This window comes from Eptesicus fuscus, chromosome 20 (genome assembly GCF_027574615.1).
Source record: "Eptesicus fuscus isolate TK198812 chromosome 20, DD_ASM_mEF_20220401, whole genome shotgun sequence".
Taxonomy (NCBI): Eukaryota; Metazoa; Chordata; class Mammalia; order Chiroptera; family Vespertilionidae; genus Eptesicus; species Eptesicus fuscus.
In genome coordinates, this window is record NC_072492.1 from 14,916,354 (window position 1) to 14,937,172 (window position 20,819).

General features: G+C 39.7%; 2 protein-coding genes across 9 annotated transcripts in view; one reads left to right on the forward strand and one right to left on the reverse strand.

Moving 5' to 3' along the window:
- Positions 1–202: 202 nt before the first annotated feature.
- On the reverse strand, positions 203–20,167 carry ASPA (aspartoacylase). Its single transcript, XM_008156771.3, has 7 exons — positions 20,145–20,167; positions 15,462–15,720; positions 11,629–11,824; positions 9,885–9,978; positions 7,987–8,094; positions 3,607–3,716; positions 203–613 (listed from the first exon to the last, which is right to left on the reverse strand). The coding sequence occupies exons 2-7, from the start codon at positions 15,692–15,694 to the stop codon at positions 416–418; spliced, it is 939 nt and encodes a 312-aa protein (XP_008154993.1). The 5' UTR covers positions 15,695–15,720; positions 20,145–20,167; the 3' UTR covers positions 203–415.
- Positions 20,168–20,378: 211 nt separating this feature from the next.
- SPATA22 (spermatogenesis associated 22) overlaps positions 20,379–20,819 on the forward strand; it is a 35,943-nt gene continuing 35,502 nt past the window's right edge. For 7 of the 8 annotated variants that reach the window (XM_054709477.1, XM_054709472.1, XM_054709476.1 and 4 more), the window contains exon 1: positions 20,379–20,610. The gene's annotated coding sequence lies outside the window, so the exon portion shown is untranslated. The remainder of the gene's footprint in view (positions 20,611–20,819) is intronic. The other variant, XM_054709474.1, reaches the window with a different exon arrangement.

Sequence of the window (20,819 nt, forward strand, 5' to 3'; positions counted from 1 at the left end):
AAGTCTGCATCATTGGTTTCTAGTAGCATTATACATTACTTGAAAATATACATTTAATTTTATGCTTTTTGTATATAGTATCTACTTCAACTTAAAAACTTGAATTTAAAAACTTTATTAAGAATGTTAAACAATTGAAGTATAATGTATAAAAAGCTTTACAGAAATAAGAAATACACTTCTTTGAATAAGCTATGTACACAATATGCTACCTTTAAAAGATATCATTAATTAATTAATTTATTCATTCATTCATTCAAGAATTTGCCCAAATGCCCACTGTGTGCAAGGCACCGAAGAGGTGCCAGGGATATGAATAAGGCACATTAAATCCAGCGCAACCCTGCCCTTTGGGGGCTTACAGACTAGTGGAGCTTTTCAAGATACTGCCTAACAAGCGAACCAGAAGTGACGTCTAATGTAAAGAGGAGCGAACACTTTTTGCCTTGAGTGTTAGTATAGTTGTCTTGGCAAAAGCTTCTTTCTTTTCATAATATGCGGCCTCGTTTACAAACGTTGGGTACACAATACAGTCTCCACCTAATGGAATTGTCTTTCCATCAAGAGTTAAAAACACAGGATCCTCAGGGCGCAGCGGTTTCCAGTCTTGATCCTTTCAGGAAACAAAATACATAAATTACATTCGGTTTCTCTCCTACTTTAAACATTTTTGTGTGAGGCTGTAGACAACTGAAACATTTAGCACTGGATTCTGTCAAAAGAGATACTTGAGAGATACGTTGAGAGCTTGTGAGTGATCTGACTAAACAGACTGAGTAGTAATTTGGCAGCAGTTTTAAGAGTTTCCCTTTTAATATTTATAACCGAGTTTGCCTTGAATGTTGCCAAAAAGATTTGTGATTTCTTATATTAAAAGGCAAATCTCAATGCACGTCTCCCTCAGTGTATAGTCTACCTCTTGTTGGCTGAAGTTAAATTCTGTTCAGCAAAATTTAGAAACTATCCATTAAGAGCCTTCTGTGTGCAAGACATTCTACTGTTGGGGACAGAAATGTGAGCAAGGCTGTGCCTGCACGCAAGGAGAGCCTTTCTGGTAGCATCTGGTGAGAGAAGGGGGGCGGTCTGGGAAGAGTCGAAGGCAAGGTGGATGTTTTTCATACGTGTCCCTACATTATGATAACATAGGAGTTATCTGAAAGGTCCCATACCGGCAATTTGGAACTCAAATACCGCTGTTGTCACACCGCAGGAAGCTGAGAGCAGATCTTCTCAAACTTTGATGTGATTGAGAATCTCGCAGGGATTTTGTTAAAGTGCAAATTCTGATCCTATAGATCTGGGGAGGGCCCGAGAGTCAGCATTTCTAACATTTCCCAGCAGCAGCAGCCGCAGCAGCAGCACTGAGTGTCAGCTGGAAAAGCAGAATGCCATTCTCACTCAGACCCACTCAGTCAAGATCTTCACATTAACAAATGCCCCAGAGTCACAGGCACAGCATTCAAGTTTGAGAGGTGCTGCCTGACAGCAATTTCCTCAACCCCGGCTGCACGTGGTCATTACCTGGGGCGTTTAAAAACAGAGGAGTAGAGGGACTGGACCCATCCCAGATATGTCAAATCAGAGTTTCATAATTTTAAAAAAATTTACATACAGAAAAATACATTCATTTTTGTGTATAGTTCTGTTATAGATAGTTAGACATGAGCAGAGCAAGGATGATGGGCCAGGTATAGAAACTCACCAGGGCAGAAAGCCCCGGATGCCTAGCAAGGGGCAAAACTGGGAAAACAAGGACCTCACCCCCGGGGTAACCTTTTTCTCCCCTAGCATATCACTGGCCATGTCGTTTAGACTCCTTGACCTTTCCCTCCATAAGGATAACATCTAGGCCTCAGTTGTATTTCAGCTCCAGGCCCAGAAAAGCAGCAAAACCAGACAAATGACTGTGGCTGCATCAGGACCAGCTACATTGACTAATGACCCTGCCCTGGCTCTGACCAATCAGTGGAGACCAAGATCTTGAAAGGACACACCTGGAAAGCTGATGAATATTCTATTGAGACTCTCCCCTGAGACCTCCCCTAAGATTCCCACCTGCAAGAGAAAGATAAATACTCTCAACGCAAAGGACCCAGTGCCAGCTCTCCCCCAGGAGAACATGCCAGCACCATTCCCCTTTCCCCCTTCTTCCCTCTAAAGGACCCCAGGAGACTTGCAACCAGGGGAGCAATGGGCAGCGGCAGCTTGTCCTGAGCTTGTCAGGGAGCCAAAGCAGCCCAGCCTCGGCTCTCCTGTTTCACGGTCCTAAGTGTGTTTTTGCTGCTGCCAATCAACTCTTGCTTGCTTTGCTTTACTTTGTCTCTTGATCGAAATCTCTCCTTCAAGAAGACAAGAACCGAGGTCTTGTCGTCTCATCCATAACAATTCTATGAGTTTTGACACGTGCATAGCATAGAGTCATATAACCCTAACTGTGTAATCAAGACATAATTCCATCACAAACTCCCCCCAATTCCCTCAGGTTACTCATTTATAGTTCACTGTTTTTCTTCACTTTAAAAAACCCCCAGGCGATTCTACAGGACAGTATGGCTGAGAACTGCTGCTCTGGAACAGTTGTTTCCAGTCTGAGAGGTGCCCCAGAATAACTTCAGGGCAGGAGTCCTCAAACTACGGCCCGCAGGCCACATGCAGCCCGTGGAGGACTTTTATCCGGCCCGCCGGGTGTTTTTGCTGGCGCTGCCTGTCCTGCTTAGCAGCCAACTTAGCAGTGTGCCTAGGAATTTGTTCATAGTTTTTTTTTTTTAACTATAGTCCAGCCTTCCAACGGTCTGAGGGACAGTGAAGTGGCCCCTTGTTTAAAAAGTTTGAGGACCCCTGCTTCAGGGGATTCTTTAACACACAGGTGGCTACTCCCACCTGCAGAGATTCCAATGTAGCTCAGTGCTACCCACACCCGAGCCACAGGAAAATCAGCTGGTGGACCTCATTGATGTCCTGTCTCCACCTTGATGGATCAAATCAGAATCTCTGGGGGCCTGGGGATCAGGATTTTAAAAGCTCCTCAGGTGGTTCTCCTGTGTTTGAGAAGCACTGCTTTAGTGCTTCTCTCATAGGCTCCAAATACTTGTGGAGACATTCCCTAGATCAGTGATGGGCAACCTTTTGAGCTTGGTGTGTCAAACTTCGCCAAAAAACTGAGCATAACTCGGGTAGTGTGTCACTTTGAGGAAAAAAACATTATTTCACGATATTTATAGTTTAAATAACATAAATGTATAATTGTTATATATAATTGTATTTAATAAACCAAAAACTAAATATTTAACTTATCTGCTTAGTGACTTCTTTGTTCATCCGTCAGTCGGTTTCTTTTGTTGGTCTTGATATTATTTAGCTTGTGTGGGGTGCCGTGAACTAAGATAAGTGAGGGGGAGGGAGAATTCTTTAACTAACCTGCCTATTAGTGACTTTTTTGTTGCTGAATTTCATTGGCTAAATCTTCAATTGAAGGTTGGTATTTTGTACACTTCAGGCCCAAGCAAGTGCCTTTATGAACTATAAAACTCTACTCACTGGAGCGGGGGGTGAAGAGGGGGAAGAGGGCTCATATTTTGAGTATTTTAAAGAAACAGCAAATGTTACCTGCAGATTAGGGTGAATAATAGCAGCGATTTCTCCATTTTCATTCCTGGGATAATCAACTTTCTCCATTATTTTATAGACTTCAATAGCACAAGGAGGAAATTCTTTCCCTATGGCAAAAACAAAATGTATAAAATGGCAACTGAAAAAAGGAAGTTCATACTTTAAGGGAAGAACAATAACCAAAAAGTGAAGACATATAGTTGCAGATTGAATGTCAAATGTAATTGGAAAAAAAAAAGAAGACAGTCACAGGGAGCGCACACCATGTCAGTTGAGGATGTTCATAAACAACACGGAGCCAAAAGATGTTCTCGAATTATTCCTATCAACACACTGTTCACAAGTATACTGATGGACAGCGGAAGAACACACCTTAAAAAGCCAGTGTGAGAGAAAAATTTAGGATTACTTTTATCATGTTTTTCAACTCTTCAACATTCTCAACTCTCTCCTTGGCTAACCTCTACTTTATAGACGTTCCTCCTGAAATAGGAGCCAGTGTGATGTCCTGGGGCTGGGAGTCAGGACACCAGGGCTCTAATCTCCTCACCGTGTAACCCTGAGCAAGAGGCTTAACTTCCGGAGGCTCATGTTCTTTACCTGTCAAAGGAAGGTTTGAACCAGCTGGTCTTGGAGCTCCCGTCCAGCTCTGACATTCTATGCCTGCATATGCTCAGGAGACTTCTAGCAGGTTAGGTGACTTCAGCATCAAGTTCCTTCTCTTAACTAAGTACATTAACCACTGGACAGATCTTGGGATGCAGGCAGTCTGCCACCAGTGGAGTCCAACTTGCAAAGATGTAGCAACATGAAGCAACCCAATGCCCAGAAACTCGAAAAAGGAGTAGTTTACATGCACCAGGCAATGTCTGAGCAAACAGGATGAACTTCCATCAAATGCAGGGCCCATAGTGTGCTATGGTTGCAACTTAAAGGAAAATCTTCCTTTTCCCTTAGAGCAGAAAGTACAGCCAGAGTTGGGAGGTGGATATCCTGTGGTCACTTCTGTATCAGTTAGATTTGGCTGCTTAACACACTATCCCAAAACTTAGTGGCGTAGAACCATGATCCTTTAATTTATCTCATGATTCTGTGGGTTGGTTGGGCGGCTCCTCTGGTTTAGGCTGGCTTGGCTGATTTCTAATTGGCTTGCTCATGCATTTGTGGTGAGCTGGCAGATCAGCTGGAGGGTAGGTGATCTAAGATGGCCTTACTCTCATGTCTGGCATTTGACAGGAGTCAGCTAGAGCTGCAGAACTATTGGCTAGGGTGTCAGAGTCCTCTACTTCACAGCTTCCCATTATCCAGAAGGATAGGGTAAACTGATTCACTTATGGCAGTGTGGGGTTCCCAAGGGCAGCAAGAGAGCAAGCCCCAAGGTGCAAGTCTTTTACAAGCCTCTTCTGTGACACAAAATAAGTCATGTGGCCAAGCCAAATTCAGGGGGGTAGAGAAATAGACTCCATCTCTTGGTAGAAGGATTTAAAACATCACATTGCAAGGACATGGATGCAGGGAAGGAAATAATTTGTGGCCATTTTTACAATCTACCAAACCTGTCAAGGTTAATATAGAAATTTATCAGATGTCACCTTTTTAAACCAGAAGGTCCATTGGGAGGAAAGGAAAAAGAGGTAGGACACAAAGAAGTATGTTTGTTGCTACTTAGAATCTCAGAGTTAGAAGGAGCCTCGAATGCCTGACTTCATCAATGCTCAGGTATTCTCCATATCTTTCTGACCAAGTGTGGGCCATTCCACTGTTGGTCAGCTTTGTTAATTGGAAATTTCTGTCTCCAGTTAACTTGATCCCACTGATTCTATTCTTCCCTCTGAGTCACAGAAAATGTGTCTAACTGCTTTCTAATAAAGCACTTCTGAAACTCTAAAATAAAATTACCCTTAAGCCTTCTTTTGGCCAGCCTCAGTATTCTGAGTTCTATCCATCACCACTCATATGTGGCAGGTCCATGAGGATATATGTGAAGGTACTTTGTAAACTGAAGTTCTATGTGCATCTGAGGGATTACTTTTATCATGTTTTTCAACTCTTCAACATTCTCAACTCTCTCCTTGGCTAACCTCTACTTTATAGACGTTCCTCCTGAAATAGGACTCAAAACTTATTCACAGTTCTCCAGGTGCTGTTTATCCAAGGCAAAAAAGAGACCATCACTGCCCTCATCCTGGGATTTTTTTAAAAACATAAAAGCAAAACTTTGTTCCTGATGTATTTAACCTAAAACATTTGGTTTAGACAATTGTTAAAGATTGCCAGGACTTTTTGGATCCACCTTCTGAATGGATGTTTTCCTGCAGGCTTCCTGCCACCTATCACTCATATAAAGGCATGTCTCATCCAAGTCACTGATAATAATGTTGAGTAGCACAGAGCCAAGGATGGAGCTTTTCTGCACATTTCCAGAGACTTTTCTCCAGGTGGTTATGATCAGCATTCTTTGGATAATGCCGCTGTTCCATGTTAGGTAAAAATCCACCAAGATGGATAGTCTAAATTAATAGTGGCTTAAAATGTTCGAATCACAGAATCTGTTGCTTAAAAGAAATGTTACAGGGTAAGAGCAATAGAACAGATAGAAGAACTGCTCTGGTTAAAGGGCAGGGGTTTGGCTGCCATGGAGCTACTAGGACAACTACTAGATCCCCACCCTTCTGATAGGAATCTATGGACTATGATTTGAAAACCATGTTTTTCCACTCAGGTTTGTGGCCTTCTACTCAGGGCATCACTTCTTAGCATTCTATAGCCCCACACTTACTATTTGAAGGTGTAAATAAGTGGTGACCTTTCCAATACCGGGCCCATTATACCGTACAGAACCTGTCCTCAGACAAAGGTGGCGACAAGCTGATTTTCAGTCTTTATGACTTTCGAGTCAAAGGATTCCCAAGCACAGAAAAAAATGCCTGTGATTGCAGTACGGTGCAATAAGGTGAACTTAAGGAATTATACTCCCCACAGACACTGAACTATCTACCAGCTTTGTCACTATAATGACCTATTCCTCAACAACGATTTGAATTCAGCCTGTTGGAATAATTATTTACATAGGATGTCTTTTTTATTTTTTTTATTTAAACAAATTAAAGTAAACTTATTTTAAAAATAATTAAATAGGCTACTTGTTTTTGCTGTAGGATTTACTGAATATATGGATAGTACATAAAATTTCATATATCTACCAATTAAATTATTTATTTTTTATATTTTTTTATTGATTTGAAAGAGGAAGGGAGAGGGAGAGAGAGACAGAAACACCAATGATGACAGAGAATCATTGATAGGCTGCCTTCTGCACACCCCACACCGGGGATCAAGCCTACAACCCCTGCATGTACTCTGACCATGACCTCCTGGTTCATAGGTCAACGCTCAACCACTGAGCCACACCAGCTGGTCTTATTTCTTAATTACAATGCATAATTCTTCTTGGAAACAATTAAAACAAATTTAACTTGTTTTTCCTCCTCCCCTCCTCAATAATCACAGTTTGGTGTGTTTTCTTCAAGGACTTTTCCTGTACATTAACACATATATGTATACATATTCTAGCAAGTGTTTATTATTATTATTATTTTGGGGAAATTGGTATACTTCATGTTTTGGTCTGCAACTTGCTTTCTTTAATTAACAATGTATTTTGAAGCTCCTTCCATGGTAGTTTGACTGTTTAACAACTGGTGAATATTCAGGTTGTTTCTATTGTTTTGTTGGCACAAGCAATGCTATGGTAGCCACCCTTGTATATGACATATTGGGTGTGCATGTGTTTGTGTTTATTTGAGATGTGGAATTGCTGCATTATAGGATTTGTGCATTTTCAAAAGTGGGTACTGTAAAATTATTCTTTAGCATGTCTTTTCCATCCTGCTTTCCTACACCCTTACCAACACAATATTATCAGGTTTTAATATTTTCCTACTCTAATGGGAGAAAATACTTTCTCATTTTAATTTGCATTTCTCTAATTTCTAGTAATATTGGACGTCTGTTCATATGCTTTTTAGACATTTGTATTTCTTAGTATATCATTGTTTTTTAAAATGGGGTTAATAGGAAAATTAGGAGATCTTTAATTGGTAGTGGCTTTTCTTGAATGTGTCTATTCTGGTCATTGAGGAATGGCTGAAGTGAATGAAACTTTTAAAAAGCACCTAATATCCTGAGCATGGCAAATTTGACCTAGGCTACAATTGCTATTTCAGTGTTTAGTGGTGAAGTTAGCATGTGTGCTCATCTCATCTCCCTTTTCTGATATATTTACACACACACACACACACACACACACACACACACACACACACACACACACACACAAGTTAACAATTAAGATAACAACTCCTGCCTACTACTTACCTGCATTGAAATTATGTATAAAATCAAGAGCATATTTAATCATTTTTCTCATTTGATCCAAAATATCAGCTCTCAGAACCCCTTGAGGCTGGGGACCAACTTCTATGCCTAGGTACAGAACGGGAGATAGTCACATTTATGTAAGTATTAGAGTATAAAATTAAGCATTTTAATATATCAAGATATAGAATTCCAATCATGAAAAATTGGTACAAAGTTAGGCCATGTAGCACCATGAAAAATTATTTCAGACATAATGTTGGGCAAAAAATAAGGCAGAACATTTACATGTTCAAGTTCTATGCAAAGTGAATGAAGACTGGGAGAGAACATGAAAATATCAGAGTTATGTTACAGATGCAAGATCTTAGGGTCTTTTTTTTTCTTTAAATTTCATTCAATATTGCCCAAATTAAAAATCATAATATAGTCAAAGGGATGGGAAAATATATACTGCAATATATAAAGCTGCCAAACATATCAGTAGATATATATTCTAGCTAGGAGCAGCATGCCCCACAGACATCAAACACCAAGATTGCTCTTTCAGCGTTTGGGAATCATATGTTTTATATGGTGTCACAGAGAAACAGGTTTTCTATCCATTATTGTTAAGCATTGATTTGTTTCAAATAATTACCTAGACTTGGATATTTAGCTTGCTCCAAATGATCCATTAATTATGCACCAAAAGTAGCACTGATTAAGTAAGCAAAATGATTTTCAATTTGCTTACATTGTTTGACAACTTTTGTTAAATTACATACTAGAGGTTTGTGCACGGCTAGGGTCCCTAGGCCTGGCCAGCAATCAGGGCCGATCGGGGCCTTCTGGCTGCCGGGCTGGGGCCTCCCTTCCCCAGCTGCTGGCTGGGGCCTTCCTTCATTTTGCACGGCCCCCTGGTGGGCAGCACACATCATAGCAAGCAATAGAACTCCTGGTCTCCCGGTCGAACTCCTGCTGGGACACTTTGCATATTAGCCTTTTAATATGTATAGATTTTTATTTATTTCAGAAAGAAAGGGAGAGGGAAAGAGAGATAGAAACATCAATGATGAGGAAGAATCATTGACTGGCTACCTCCTGAACACCCCCTACTTGGGATTGAGCCAGCAACCCAGGCATGTGTCCTTGACTGGAATCAAACCCGGGATTCTTCAGTCCACAGGCCGACGCTCTATCCACTGAGCCAAACCAGCTAGGGCGACAACTTGTTTTGAAGTTAAATTACTCTTGGTAAGATTGTGACAGCAATTTTAATGATTATAGTGTAATCTGCCAATAATTGTGCTAATAGGGCATTTAGGAAAGAGAATGGAATATAGAAAAAAGAGACTCTCTGTGTGAGAGGTTTATGAGAGTGCTTGCTTGCATGCTGGAAGTTCTGAAAAGTAAGATGAGTTCACAGCCTAGTAACTGATAGGGCGAACATGTGAATGGATAATAGTTTATGGGACACTCTACTGCAAAGAAGGGGTTAAGTGGGATGTTGGGAGATTTTCCATGGATCTTTTGTGTTTCTGCACATCTTACCAGCAAATCGCTGACTGCCTTGGTTCCAAATTATTTTTCAAGAATGTTTGTATAGTGAACAGTATTGAAAAATAGGGATGACGTCTTCCTTGGAGCAAAAGGCAGGCATGTTTATTGTCCATTATAAAAGACTCAAATTTTCCCAGCTTATTGCTTCCCTCATGAAATGCAGAAAGTTGCTCAGTAAAATTGAGGAATTATTTTATATAGTTTGAACCTGCCCAGAGTGAGTTTGCTTACTACTTGACAATTATAAGTCACAGTGATGAGTTAAGGTAGCTATAAATATTTTTTAAAAATAATTTTCTCAGAGCTTCCTGTAGGACATATTTTGTTTAGTTGTGACAATGCGAAATATGACTTACCAACAGGATACTTGGCTATAGAACGAGTGGTTGCATATTTAAGGGAAGGATGCTCAATAAGATAAATGTAGCAGGGTAACGGAGCCAAAGAAGTCTGAAATGAATTGAAAACATCTTTCTCATTATGTCAAGACCATATGTTTTGTTCTCTTTGCTGCTAGATAGTCAATAATGCCTTCAATATATTTTACTATATCAACTAAAATTAGTAAGACAGCTTTATAAAACACACTCTAAAATCCAATGTTGTTTTTAAAACTTTGAAAACATAAATAAACTACATATAAATTGAATGACGCATAGCTTCCTGGGTAAAATGTACATTAAATTTTCAAGAACCATGGGATTAAAGAATATGAAATAAATTTTCCTTCTGAATGGATTTGGTTATTTCTTTTTTAAAATAAGTGGTTACACTTTCTGTTTGGCTTAGTAATGCTCTTAAAGAATTTTGTTTCTACCCTGGCCGGTTTTGCTCAGTGGATAGAGCGTTGGCCTGCAGACTGAAAGGTCTCAGGTTTGATTCCGGTCAAGGGCATGTACCTTGGTTGCGGGCACATCCCAAGTAGGGGGTGTGCAGGAGGCAGCTGATCGATGTTTCTCTCTCATCGATGTCTCTAACTATCTCTTTCCCTTTCTCTCTGTAAAAAATCAATAAAATATTAAAAAATATTTTTAAAAAAGAATTTTGTTTCTAACCCTATAGTCCAGGTCTCTGAATGAGAATTCAAGACAGGCCTCTCAATTTTGATAACAATGTCAGCTATGCTGCATCCATGCCTGGCAACCAAAGCATTCAGCTTTTCTTCAATGAGCAATGAAGAATAGCTACATTATGATCTCCTACTAGAACTATCTAGTTATTGTCAAAAACTCAAAGGAAACAAAAATAATTGTTAATCTTTACTGTCTTCCAGATATTAGGCTAAATGCTTTAAATACTTTATCTCATTTAAGGTTTTTAACAGCCATATAAGTAAATGTTACTATGTCAACTTTATCAAATGAGAAAAGCAATATATCTTGTCCAAGGTTAGTGAATGAGAAAGCTAGGATTTGAACCCAGGTTCTCCTGGGTACATGGGACAAACTCTTTCCATTAAATCATATCAGCTCTCTGGAAAGAAGGAAGGGTATTTACTATTCAATAATAAGCATACAGATGATTATTTGTGTTTTTGCTTGGTTATTATTTCCTAGCAATTTTTCTCTAGCTACATGCACTGTATTACTAAATTTTTCATCTTGTAGATTTCTGAACCTTAAAATGATTAGCTATATGAAATATTGAAAGATCAGATGTATGCTAGGGTATCTGAATCAAATGGAGAGAAGGACAGACTAGAGAGAGACAATATTTTTATCATTGGTCTATAGTCAACATTAAATGACTATTTCTGGAGCTTCCTAAAACTGTAAATGAACTACTTCCACAACACCATTTTAAAGTTTGGTATTAATTTTACCAAATAGCCTATGATTTGACAGCTGTCTGGATAAAAGATTTATAATTTTATAGACACAAGAATCTATAAATGTTTTATTATTCACTGTATTTATTATTTGACTCATTTCTTCTCCCTTTTCTCCTGCTTGTCACCACAACCTCCATTCTGGTGCTCCTCCCACTTCCCCATCTTTCTCAGACCTACCCTCCTGACACTTTTTGGGTTGTTTTGTATCTATAATTGACTTAAAAGTACAGGTCTTATGCTAACTTATAAATTAGTAACATTGACATTACCTTAATGTAATGAAACATCTGAATTAAAAAGTCATTCCTGGAATCTTCAAGAATAAGAGTGCACCCCATATTAGAAGTAGTATTGTGAAGGTCAAAAATAATGTCATAGGAATCTTCACTGTCTTTTGGACCAAATAAATGATTTATTTCTTGAGCCCTTCTCACTTCATATGGCAAATCCTCTGACATATTTTTGCTGTTATTAGCAAAAAGAAAAAGATTAAAAATATTTGTGGCTAATATAACACAAATATACAATAAGAACACAGTGTATAAGGAATGAGTTGCAAAACTTTAATATGAAAAACCTGTGAGGGAAGTGGAAACTTATTTGAAAACTTTACAAATGAAAAATTATAATTTTTTCTTCATTTGATTCTATGTACTGTTGCATTGGCATGATTGCAAATAATATTTCATTTATGTGGCTGTCAAAGGAAGGACATTTCAAACAGAATTTACCACTTGACTTCAACCTCAAACAAAATTTATTCATTGATTTAATCAACAATTTCTTAGTAGTTATGTGCACTGAGATATTCTGGGCCTAGTCTAGGGGTGGGGAACTTTTTTCTGCCAAGGGCCATTTGGATATTTATAACATCATTCGCAGACCATACAAAATTATCAACTTAAAAATTAGCCTGCTATATTTGGTTAAACATTTAGTTACTTCACCCCTAATGCTTTGGCAGGGCCAGACCAAATGATTTCCCGGGCCTTATACAACCCACAGGCCATATGTTCCTTACCCCTGAGATAGACAATCAAATGCAATAGTTTTTGTCCTATAGCTAATTCCAGTGCATAAAAATAGTTAAATTTAGATAATGTTCACATTCTTAATTGAGGTCTGGGAACTACTAGTGATCCAGGGATAAATTTTACAGACAAGTTTGTAAACCCTGAGAAAATGCAAAACTTTTGCAAGTATATGCATATTTTTTTCTGGGATAAAGCTTAATAGTTTTTATTGAATTCTGAAATGAGTCTCTACCTGTCCCCTTCTCCCTTCCAGCAATGGTTAGTATACATTTTTTTTTCTTACTATACATGATGATGATTTAAATTTATTTTCCCGCATTAAACCAACCATTTCTCTATAATTCCATCTACATATTTCTATTTCCTGACTATTTTTGCTACTATCTCCAAGGGACTTTGCATCTGGGTAATTCCTGCCTGGAATGCAATCAAGAAGGTGGAGCAGTTGTGTTTTGGTTAGAAAGCAAAAACTATGAGGACAAAAGTGCATGCTAAGGATGGTGAAAGGTGCAGTGGGAAGCTGAAAGGTGCAGTGGGAAGATGGGAAGAACCTGTGGCATTTATGATATAATTGAGCTACTGCATCTCTGGATTTATTATTTGTGAAAAAGAAAATCTTATTGTTTAAGCCACTGTCTTTATGTTTCTGTTGTATATAACCAAACATAGCTCCTAATGAATATATACAGTATACAGATGATGTGTTGTGGAATTGTGTACCTAAAATCTGCATAATTTGTTAACCAGTGTCATCCCTATAAATTAAATAAAAAGGAAAAATACAACAAAAAGTTAATTTATGCCCTGGTTGGCTTGGCTCAGTGGTTTAAGCAATGGCCTGAATACCAGGGGGTCGTGGCTTTGATTCTGGTCAAGGGCATGTACCTGGGTTACAGGTCTGATCCCTGTCCCTGGTCAGGGGGCCTGTCACATTAATATTTCTCTCTCTCTCCTACCTCTCTCCCCACTCCCTTCCACTCTCTCTAGAAATCAATGGAAAAAATACCCTTGGGTGAGGATTTAAAAAAGTTAGCTCATGAAACATCTCTATTAGATTCTCCCACTCTCACCTGATTTGCTTCTAATTCTCCCACCCAGTTGCTCAGAGTCAAGGCTTGAAGTTTTATGCCTCATGCCTGGAGGCCAGGTCCTCAGAAAGAGTCCCAAAGGAGGAAGCTGAAAGAACAGGCAGGGGAAGATCCTAAAGCGTGCATCATCCAAACTGTTACTGAAATCTATCCTGGGTAAGAGATTTGTGAAGAATTTTCCATAGGGGAGAGACATAAGATTTGCATGTTAGGATGATTCCATGGCAGGAAGGATTGGAGTAGACCAGATGCAGAAAGATTCTTCAGGAGGCTCCTCCAACTGCCCACAGAACACATAAACTAAGGTAGTGAAAATGCAGAGGAAGATGATATAATTGGGAAGACTTAGTGATCCACTAGACATGGAGGGGTGAGGAATGAGGAAGGTTCTAAGATGATTTTCTTTTTCTTTCTTTTTAAAAAAATATATCTTTATTGATTTCAGAGAGGAAGGGAGAGGAAAAGAGAGATAGAAACATCAATGATGAGAGAGAATCATTGATTGGCTGCCTCCTACACATCCCCTACACATCAAGCCCACAACCCAGGCATGTGCCCTTGACAAACTTGGGACCCTTCAGTCTGCAGGCTGACGCTCTATCCACTGAGCAAAACCAGCTAGGGCCTAAGATGATTTTCATAGAGGATTTGGTGGGTAACGGTGATATCACTGAGATGGAGAACACAGGAAAAGTAACTAATTTGGGAGAGTAAGGACAGGAAAAGGTAATCTATGTATCTCATAAATGTCCATAACCACCCTGAGAGAGAACTGTCTAGCCTCCGAATAGTGTTAAAATGTAAGAAGTAGAAGGCAAATTTAATTTAAAAGACTGCTCTCACTGAAATGCATACTACTGAGCAGTCAATAAGAAAACTCATCCTAGTCCATTTAAGAGTTATTGGGAAGTTAACATGTCATCTATAGGAGTTATACTTCAACAAAATCTTATGAGTCAGTTAACAGCTATTTAAGTGAATAAACTTTAATTGTGTTGACATAACCTCAGTCATGAAGATAAAGCATTTTTGAAGTTAAAATTTATGCTAGTAAAAATAGGATTGGATATACAAAGTATGACTGATGTCTAATTGCCCTGGAAAAAAATCTATTCCATAAAGTGAGGCATTTTTGTACTAAAGTTAGTAACTAACTTTTGATCTGAGGTGAGATTATACTTAAGTAACCCTCTAAACTCAAATGACCATTTATTAGAAAATGAGTACATAAAACAGTGCTGTGTTAGTTGTTCCTGCCCCATCTTATATCTTAGCTACTCATCTATAAACTCCTTAAGGGTAGAAACCATGTTTGCACATAGCTTTGTACTTCAACAGTACCTGGCACAGTGCCCCGTGAAAAGTAGGTGTTTAATAATATTTTTAGACAAAGGAAAAAAGTGGTAAAAAGAAAATACTTAGGAACCTACATATCTACAATAGTAGCTATAATAATGTAAACAGAGGCAAAAATAACTAATCAAAACATACCTGGAGTGTTATGATTGAATACTTTCATTAAACAAATATTAATCAAAACATAACATTTTTCTTAACTAGAACTTTATGTACTATCATAAATGTAGTTGCATGAAAACATAGTAGTGAATCACTTAGAAAGCTAACAAGTACATATGTACCCAAGTACAGTGACCAAATACTAATTTAATGCAAAAGACTTAATTCTGGTCTTTTAAAGATAGATTTAAAAGTAGAACATTTGTTATTTATCTCAGTCTGTACAGAATACATTTTAAAAAATTAGTGAAGGATAGTCTAATGCTTAAAAAGGTTTATGAAAGAGCATGTGAATGCCCAGTTTAGAGAAATAAATAATTCCTAAGAGTGTGATTAAAGTGAAAACGATCTTATTCACAATAGCCACTATACGTATAGACATGAATAGCACACACATATGTGTTTTCTCCCACATATACCACCTTTCACATACACACATGCATTCACAATATATAGTCTTACCCAAGATTTCCAGGGTCAAAAACTCGATTCAGGTCACAGTCAATATATCTGGTACACTTCTTCACGGCTCTTGGGTTGGTGATAAATGGTTTTACCTCCAGCCCTGTTCTCTGAATCTCAGCACCATTATCTAGCCAGTGCTTGACCAGAAATACTCCTGTTAGCTCATTCCCATGAGTTCCTCCAAAGATAGCAACCTTTTTTATGGGATCTTCAACAACATGATAAGTCATTTTATCAAGTAATTTTTATCTGATTTCTGCAATTCGGAAGAAAGAAGAGCAAAGAAAACTTACTTTCTTAAGAAACTTTTAGAAAGCTAAACCTAAATGAGACTTTTACCAAAGTGCAAAGTGCAGAGTTCTCTTGAGTGGAGTGTATTTTAATTTTCTGTTGCAAGTCTAAGCCCTGTTTATTATAGGGCACTCCTTTCTTTAGCCCTGCCCTTTACCATATTTGGATCAAAATATGCAGAGATCAACTAGAGTTACAGCTATTTACTTTAACTTCTAACTCCCTCAAATGGTTAGTAGATCTAAATGCAGTGATAAATTAGTATCTCATAATAAGACAAAAATTGTGTTTTCTCTAGAACGCCATCTAATGGTGCTTTCATGACCATTTGTAGTAATAAAAAGTTTATACTTTTCTAAATATAAAAATATAATATGCATATTATTATTCAATATTTATAATTTCTACTTGTATTTAAAAAGATTTCTTCTCTGAAATGAGTTCAGGTATACCTCGTCATCTGAGAGCATTTGAATCTTAGCTCTGTAAACAGTTCCAAAGGCAGATCCTCAGAGACCTCCTCTGCAACTGCATCATTTCTTTCAGAATTCTTTTTTATTGTCAGACACACAAGAACCAAAGCAATGATCACCGAGACTTAAAAAGCTATTTTGAAACATGCCTTTCATTTATTTTTCATAAAGTTTTTGGTAATTCTGTGTCAACTTCTTTAGGAATCTTTCTCACTTTTTTGGCTCAATGCTCACTTTTTTTGGTGCAATGCTAAAGAAAAAGTAACTGTTAGCAATTTTCAAGTCTTTTAATGCCTAAAAATGTCTTGGAGCATGCTATATGTGCTAACCAGATTATATGAGTTTATGTAGACACAGTCAGCCCAATTTACTGGCAGCAGAGGCTCTCCACTGGACTGTGTTACTCAAGAGGGGGTCTTATTAGGGGAGACTAGCCAGAACACTAAGATGGTTATATTCCTTTGGAGATATGATTCTGAACCAAATCTGATTTGATGTCATGCTCAATCATCCAGAAAGTCAAATGTGATCAAGTACTGGAAACCCTGTGTGCACTAGTAATGCCAGATTGTTTGCTAGGGGTGCAACAAGAATTCATTACTGCAGAGCAGTTTAATCTGTCATGTTTTTCTGAATATATTATCTCAGTTTATTCACATATCCACTTTATAGGATGTGGTAGGTACTGACACCCCATTACAGGGGTAAAGGAAAGATAAGTTAAGCAACTTGATTAAGGTTCCTCAGCTGCCAGGAGAAAACCAGGCCTGGGACCCAGGTTTTCTGATTTTAAGTTCAAGCTCAGTGTTTTTCCCAGAACAAATAGGGTGCTTCCTGTTAATTTTGGCCTTCCCCAAAGTTCTAATTTTGCTCCTTTGGAATTCACATAAACAGTCACTACAGTGTGCCTCAGAAACAAACAAGCATACAAACAAAATACATGATAGAAATATAAAATGTGAAAACTTCGAAACATTTACTCAACCAATTGCTAAGTTCTTTCTTTAAAAGATTATAATGTAGAGATAGTGAAAGCAAAATAGTGAAATCTAAATTTACATATTAAAATGCTGGCCTACCCTAACTAAAAGCCCCCGTAGCTTTTGATTTTCTACCCACATGATTGCACATTTGAACACTTCAGTGTAGAGAGGCTGAAAACGAGCATAAATCCAAACAGATGATAGTCATATTGTGTAGTTACTTTGGTTTTAAGAGCAGTAACTATGGTGAATTATTAACACTTGCTTATATTTTGTTAGGGCTTCTGACGATTTGTGGTTAGTTGTGTCCTTTGCCCTAGTCTTTCTGGAAGTGCTGCTTCAGTTATTTACTCGTAGTTGGCACAGATGACTCGTATTTCGAGACTTGTTTTACGGAATTTTAACAGATCAGCACTTTGAAGCCCATTTAACATTCATAAGTAAAGTTTCCCTTACATACAAAATGAGTAACTTTTTTGATAGTTAATAAATTCCTGTAAATCTGTCCCATACTTACCTTGTTTATTGTTAGAGTCTGTCTTCTGTGGAAAGCTTTATTAGAGAAAAGGAGAGCATTTCCTTAGAGCTAGAGCAAGCGGCTTTTCATACTCTTAAACCCAGTTAACTTCCGAAAGCTTTTAACTCCCTGTTTCCCAAAGCACACTAAATTCTAGAGCCCCACAAAAACCACATTAAAAAAAAAAAATTAGTCTAGCCCTAGCCGGTTTGGTTCAGTGTATAGAGTGTCAGGTCACAGACTGAAGGGTCCCGGGTTCGATTCCGGTCAAGGGCATGTACTCGGTTGCAGGCTTGATTCCCAGCCCTGGTCAGGGCACGTGCAGAAGGCAACCAGTCGATGTCTCTCTCTCATATCAATGTTTCTCTCTCTGTATTTCCCTCTTCCTTTCACTTTCTCTAAAAATCAGTGAAAAAATATCCTCTGGTGAGGATTAAAAATAAATTAGTCTAGTTTTTTGAAAGTTCAGAGAACTAATAGTATACAAAATGGAACCCTTTCTAGTTGTCACAATCTCACTATTAGGTTGAATATTTAATGTTTGAAGTACTTAAAAGAATAAGCCTAGTAACTTCCAGCACTACAATTGTTTTGTGTGTGTGGGTGGTGGTGGTGTCTGATTTATTGATAAAATAATGCAGTTTAAAGCAAAGGGAGAGTAAACGTTTTATAGTCATGGCTGTCCAATAGATCAATGCTGGAAATTTTGTGGGAGTCAAATTTCAGGTGGCATTGTCTTCAAAATAATATGATTGAGAGATAAAGAGGATCTTTTCTCCAATATTCTATGTAAGGTGTCTCATATATAATGTGGAAGTCCAGCAGTCATGTAACCAAATTATTCTACTTTAATTTTCTTCTTCCTCTAGGGCCATATTGCTGTCACCATCCTGAACAACTTTCTAGGTGTAAATAAATGATAAACAAGACAAGATAGGGAAAAGATAGGTAAGTTTGTAAGCTGCTATCAAAGATTCCACATTGCTAATGTGTGTAATTCCTTACAGATATAGTACAGGATGTTGTTCATAGTGGGTTTATAGTTTCCTTTTAAAAAATGTTTTAAAAAATGATTTTAGAGAGAGAGAGGAAGGGAGAGTGAGAGAGAAACATGGATGAGAGAGAGAGAAAAACATCCATTGGCTGCCTCCCGTATGCCCCCCACTGGGTGATTAAATCCAGGCATATGCCCTGGCTGGGAATTGAACTGGCGACCTCTTGGTGCATGGGATGACGCTCAACCGACTGTGCCACACTGGCCAGGGCTATAGTTTTCTTTTTAATGAGATCTCTATTTTGCGGGGGATAGGTGGGTGTTGACTGTATATGTATATATTACGTCTATATGTATGTATCAGGTTAAAATTGGCTTCCTACTCATTTATTTTTTTAAAGTCTCCTCTCTGGAACCATGATGAATAACAAGTCTTTTCAGACATTTTGCTTAAAATCTTTTTTTTCCAGATTAAATGAAGATTATTTCTTCAGACTTATTCTGAAGTTTAGCCTTCAAGGTTCCATATTAGCTGGTCTCAGTCTACCTCTAATCCTATCTTCTCACATTCTCCTTTGTTGGACCTCATCTTCAAAGAAACCACTATTAGTCTCATAGTGTCGTAGTCCTAAGCTTTTACTAAGCACCTTCCCTCCATCTCTGTGCACCCTACACCTCTTCCTGTCACCCATTCCAGACTTCCAATGGTTGGAACGCATGGTAACAACAAAACATGGTCTTTGAACCCAGACAGAACAGAATGACTAGCCCTGGCCTATAATAAGTACTCAGTAAATGGCAGCTTGTTATTCAGTAAGGGCTAACATTAATGGAGCATTTACTGTGTGCCAGGACTGTTCATTTTCTCGTTTAATACTTTGAGGGCAATTAAGTAAATATTGTATTGCTGGTTCACCAAGGGGGGAAATGCAGGTCTGGAGGGGGTAAATATCTTGCTCGAGGTCAAAGGTCCAGGAAGCAGCCACGAAGAGTCGGGAGGGTCAGCGTTAAGGGTCACTGCACCATTCCGTTCCTTCCCCGGCCCAGGTGTGCGAGGCACGCGTGCTCCCCTCTCCGAGCTCCTGCAGCCCTGGCCCTGCCCAGGGCGGTCACCTAAACGCAGGCCTCAGCTCCCGCACCAGCCGAGCCTCCTGGCGGCCAGTCCCCTGCCTGCTGTGACTGAGACACTCAGCCAGGCCAAGCAAGACCCTGCGACTGGTTCCTGAGGCCTGTGACCTTCGAGTCATTCTCTTCTAGGCACACGCGGTTGCCACCAGCATCTTACAGACTGACGTCCAGAACCTAATAAATGACCCCCGGGGGTGGGTGGGGGGTGGGCAGGGGGTAGGGCGACCAGGCCTCGCGCACTATTCTGACAAATCTGGGGCAGAAACCGGCTGGGCAGATCTGCCATCGTCTCACCGGTGACTAGAACAGAACCCTTCTTCTCCGGGCAGGACTCTAAAGAGGTAGCGCCATCCCTGCACCTCGTACATGACGGTGTGAGGACACAAGGGGAGGCGTGTCAACGTCATGGTTCCTGGGAGAGGGGGTATTTGTCCTCTTCAGCAGAAGGCCCCGAGCCATTGTGCGCGCGCGCCCAAGGTGGTGGCCTCTGCGCCTGCGCGCGCGCGGGGGTAGCGGGAGGGGGGCAGATGGGAGGGCAGCGCGGTCTGAGGTGCGCCTGCGCAGATTTGAGGCACTCCTGGCAGCGGGGTCTGAGGTGCGCCTGCGCAGGTTCCAGGCACGCCTGCGCAGGGCTTGACTTCCCGCGCTTTTTAGGAGGTCTGCGGTAGCGGACTGGGCAGTCTCCGCGACCGTTGACTGAGGCGACCGTTGACCGAGGCGGCGAGGCGGCGAGGCGGCGAAACCTGCGAGTGAAAGTTGGGTATGGTGTTGGTGGGAGAGCCAAGAAGGGAAAGACTGTATTGTCGCTAGTTACCAAACTACCCCAATTCCCGGGTGAGGAGAGGGTGTTGGAAGAGAGCATGAGTCCTGACTGGAACCCCTCTCCCACGAGGGGTCAAAATAGGCCTCCGGGCCTCCCCCTGAGGCAGTGGGCTTTGGGGGTGCTGTGTGTGGGGGCGCGCGATCTCG

What these genes read in the sequence shown, in the direction of transcription:
- ASPA (XM_008156771.3), bottom strand. Translation starts at nt 15,694, where the DNA reads ATGACTTATCATGTTGTTGAAGATCCCATAAAAAAGGTTGCTATCTTT. An exon ending in AGATGTTTCATTACATTAAG is followed by an intron (nt 9,979 to 11,628) that starts GTAATGTCAATG and finishes AATTCATTTCAG; the next exon opens with ACTTCTTTGGCTCCGTTACC. An exon ending in TATACATAATTTCAATGCAG is followed by an intron (nt 3,717 to 7,986) that starts GTAAGTAGTAGG and finishes TTTTTGCCATAG; the next exon opens with GGAAAGAATTTCCTCCTTGT.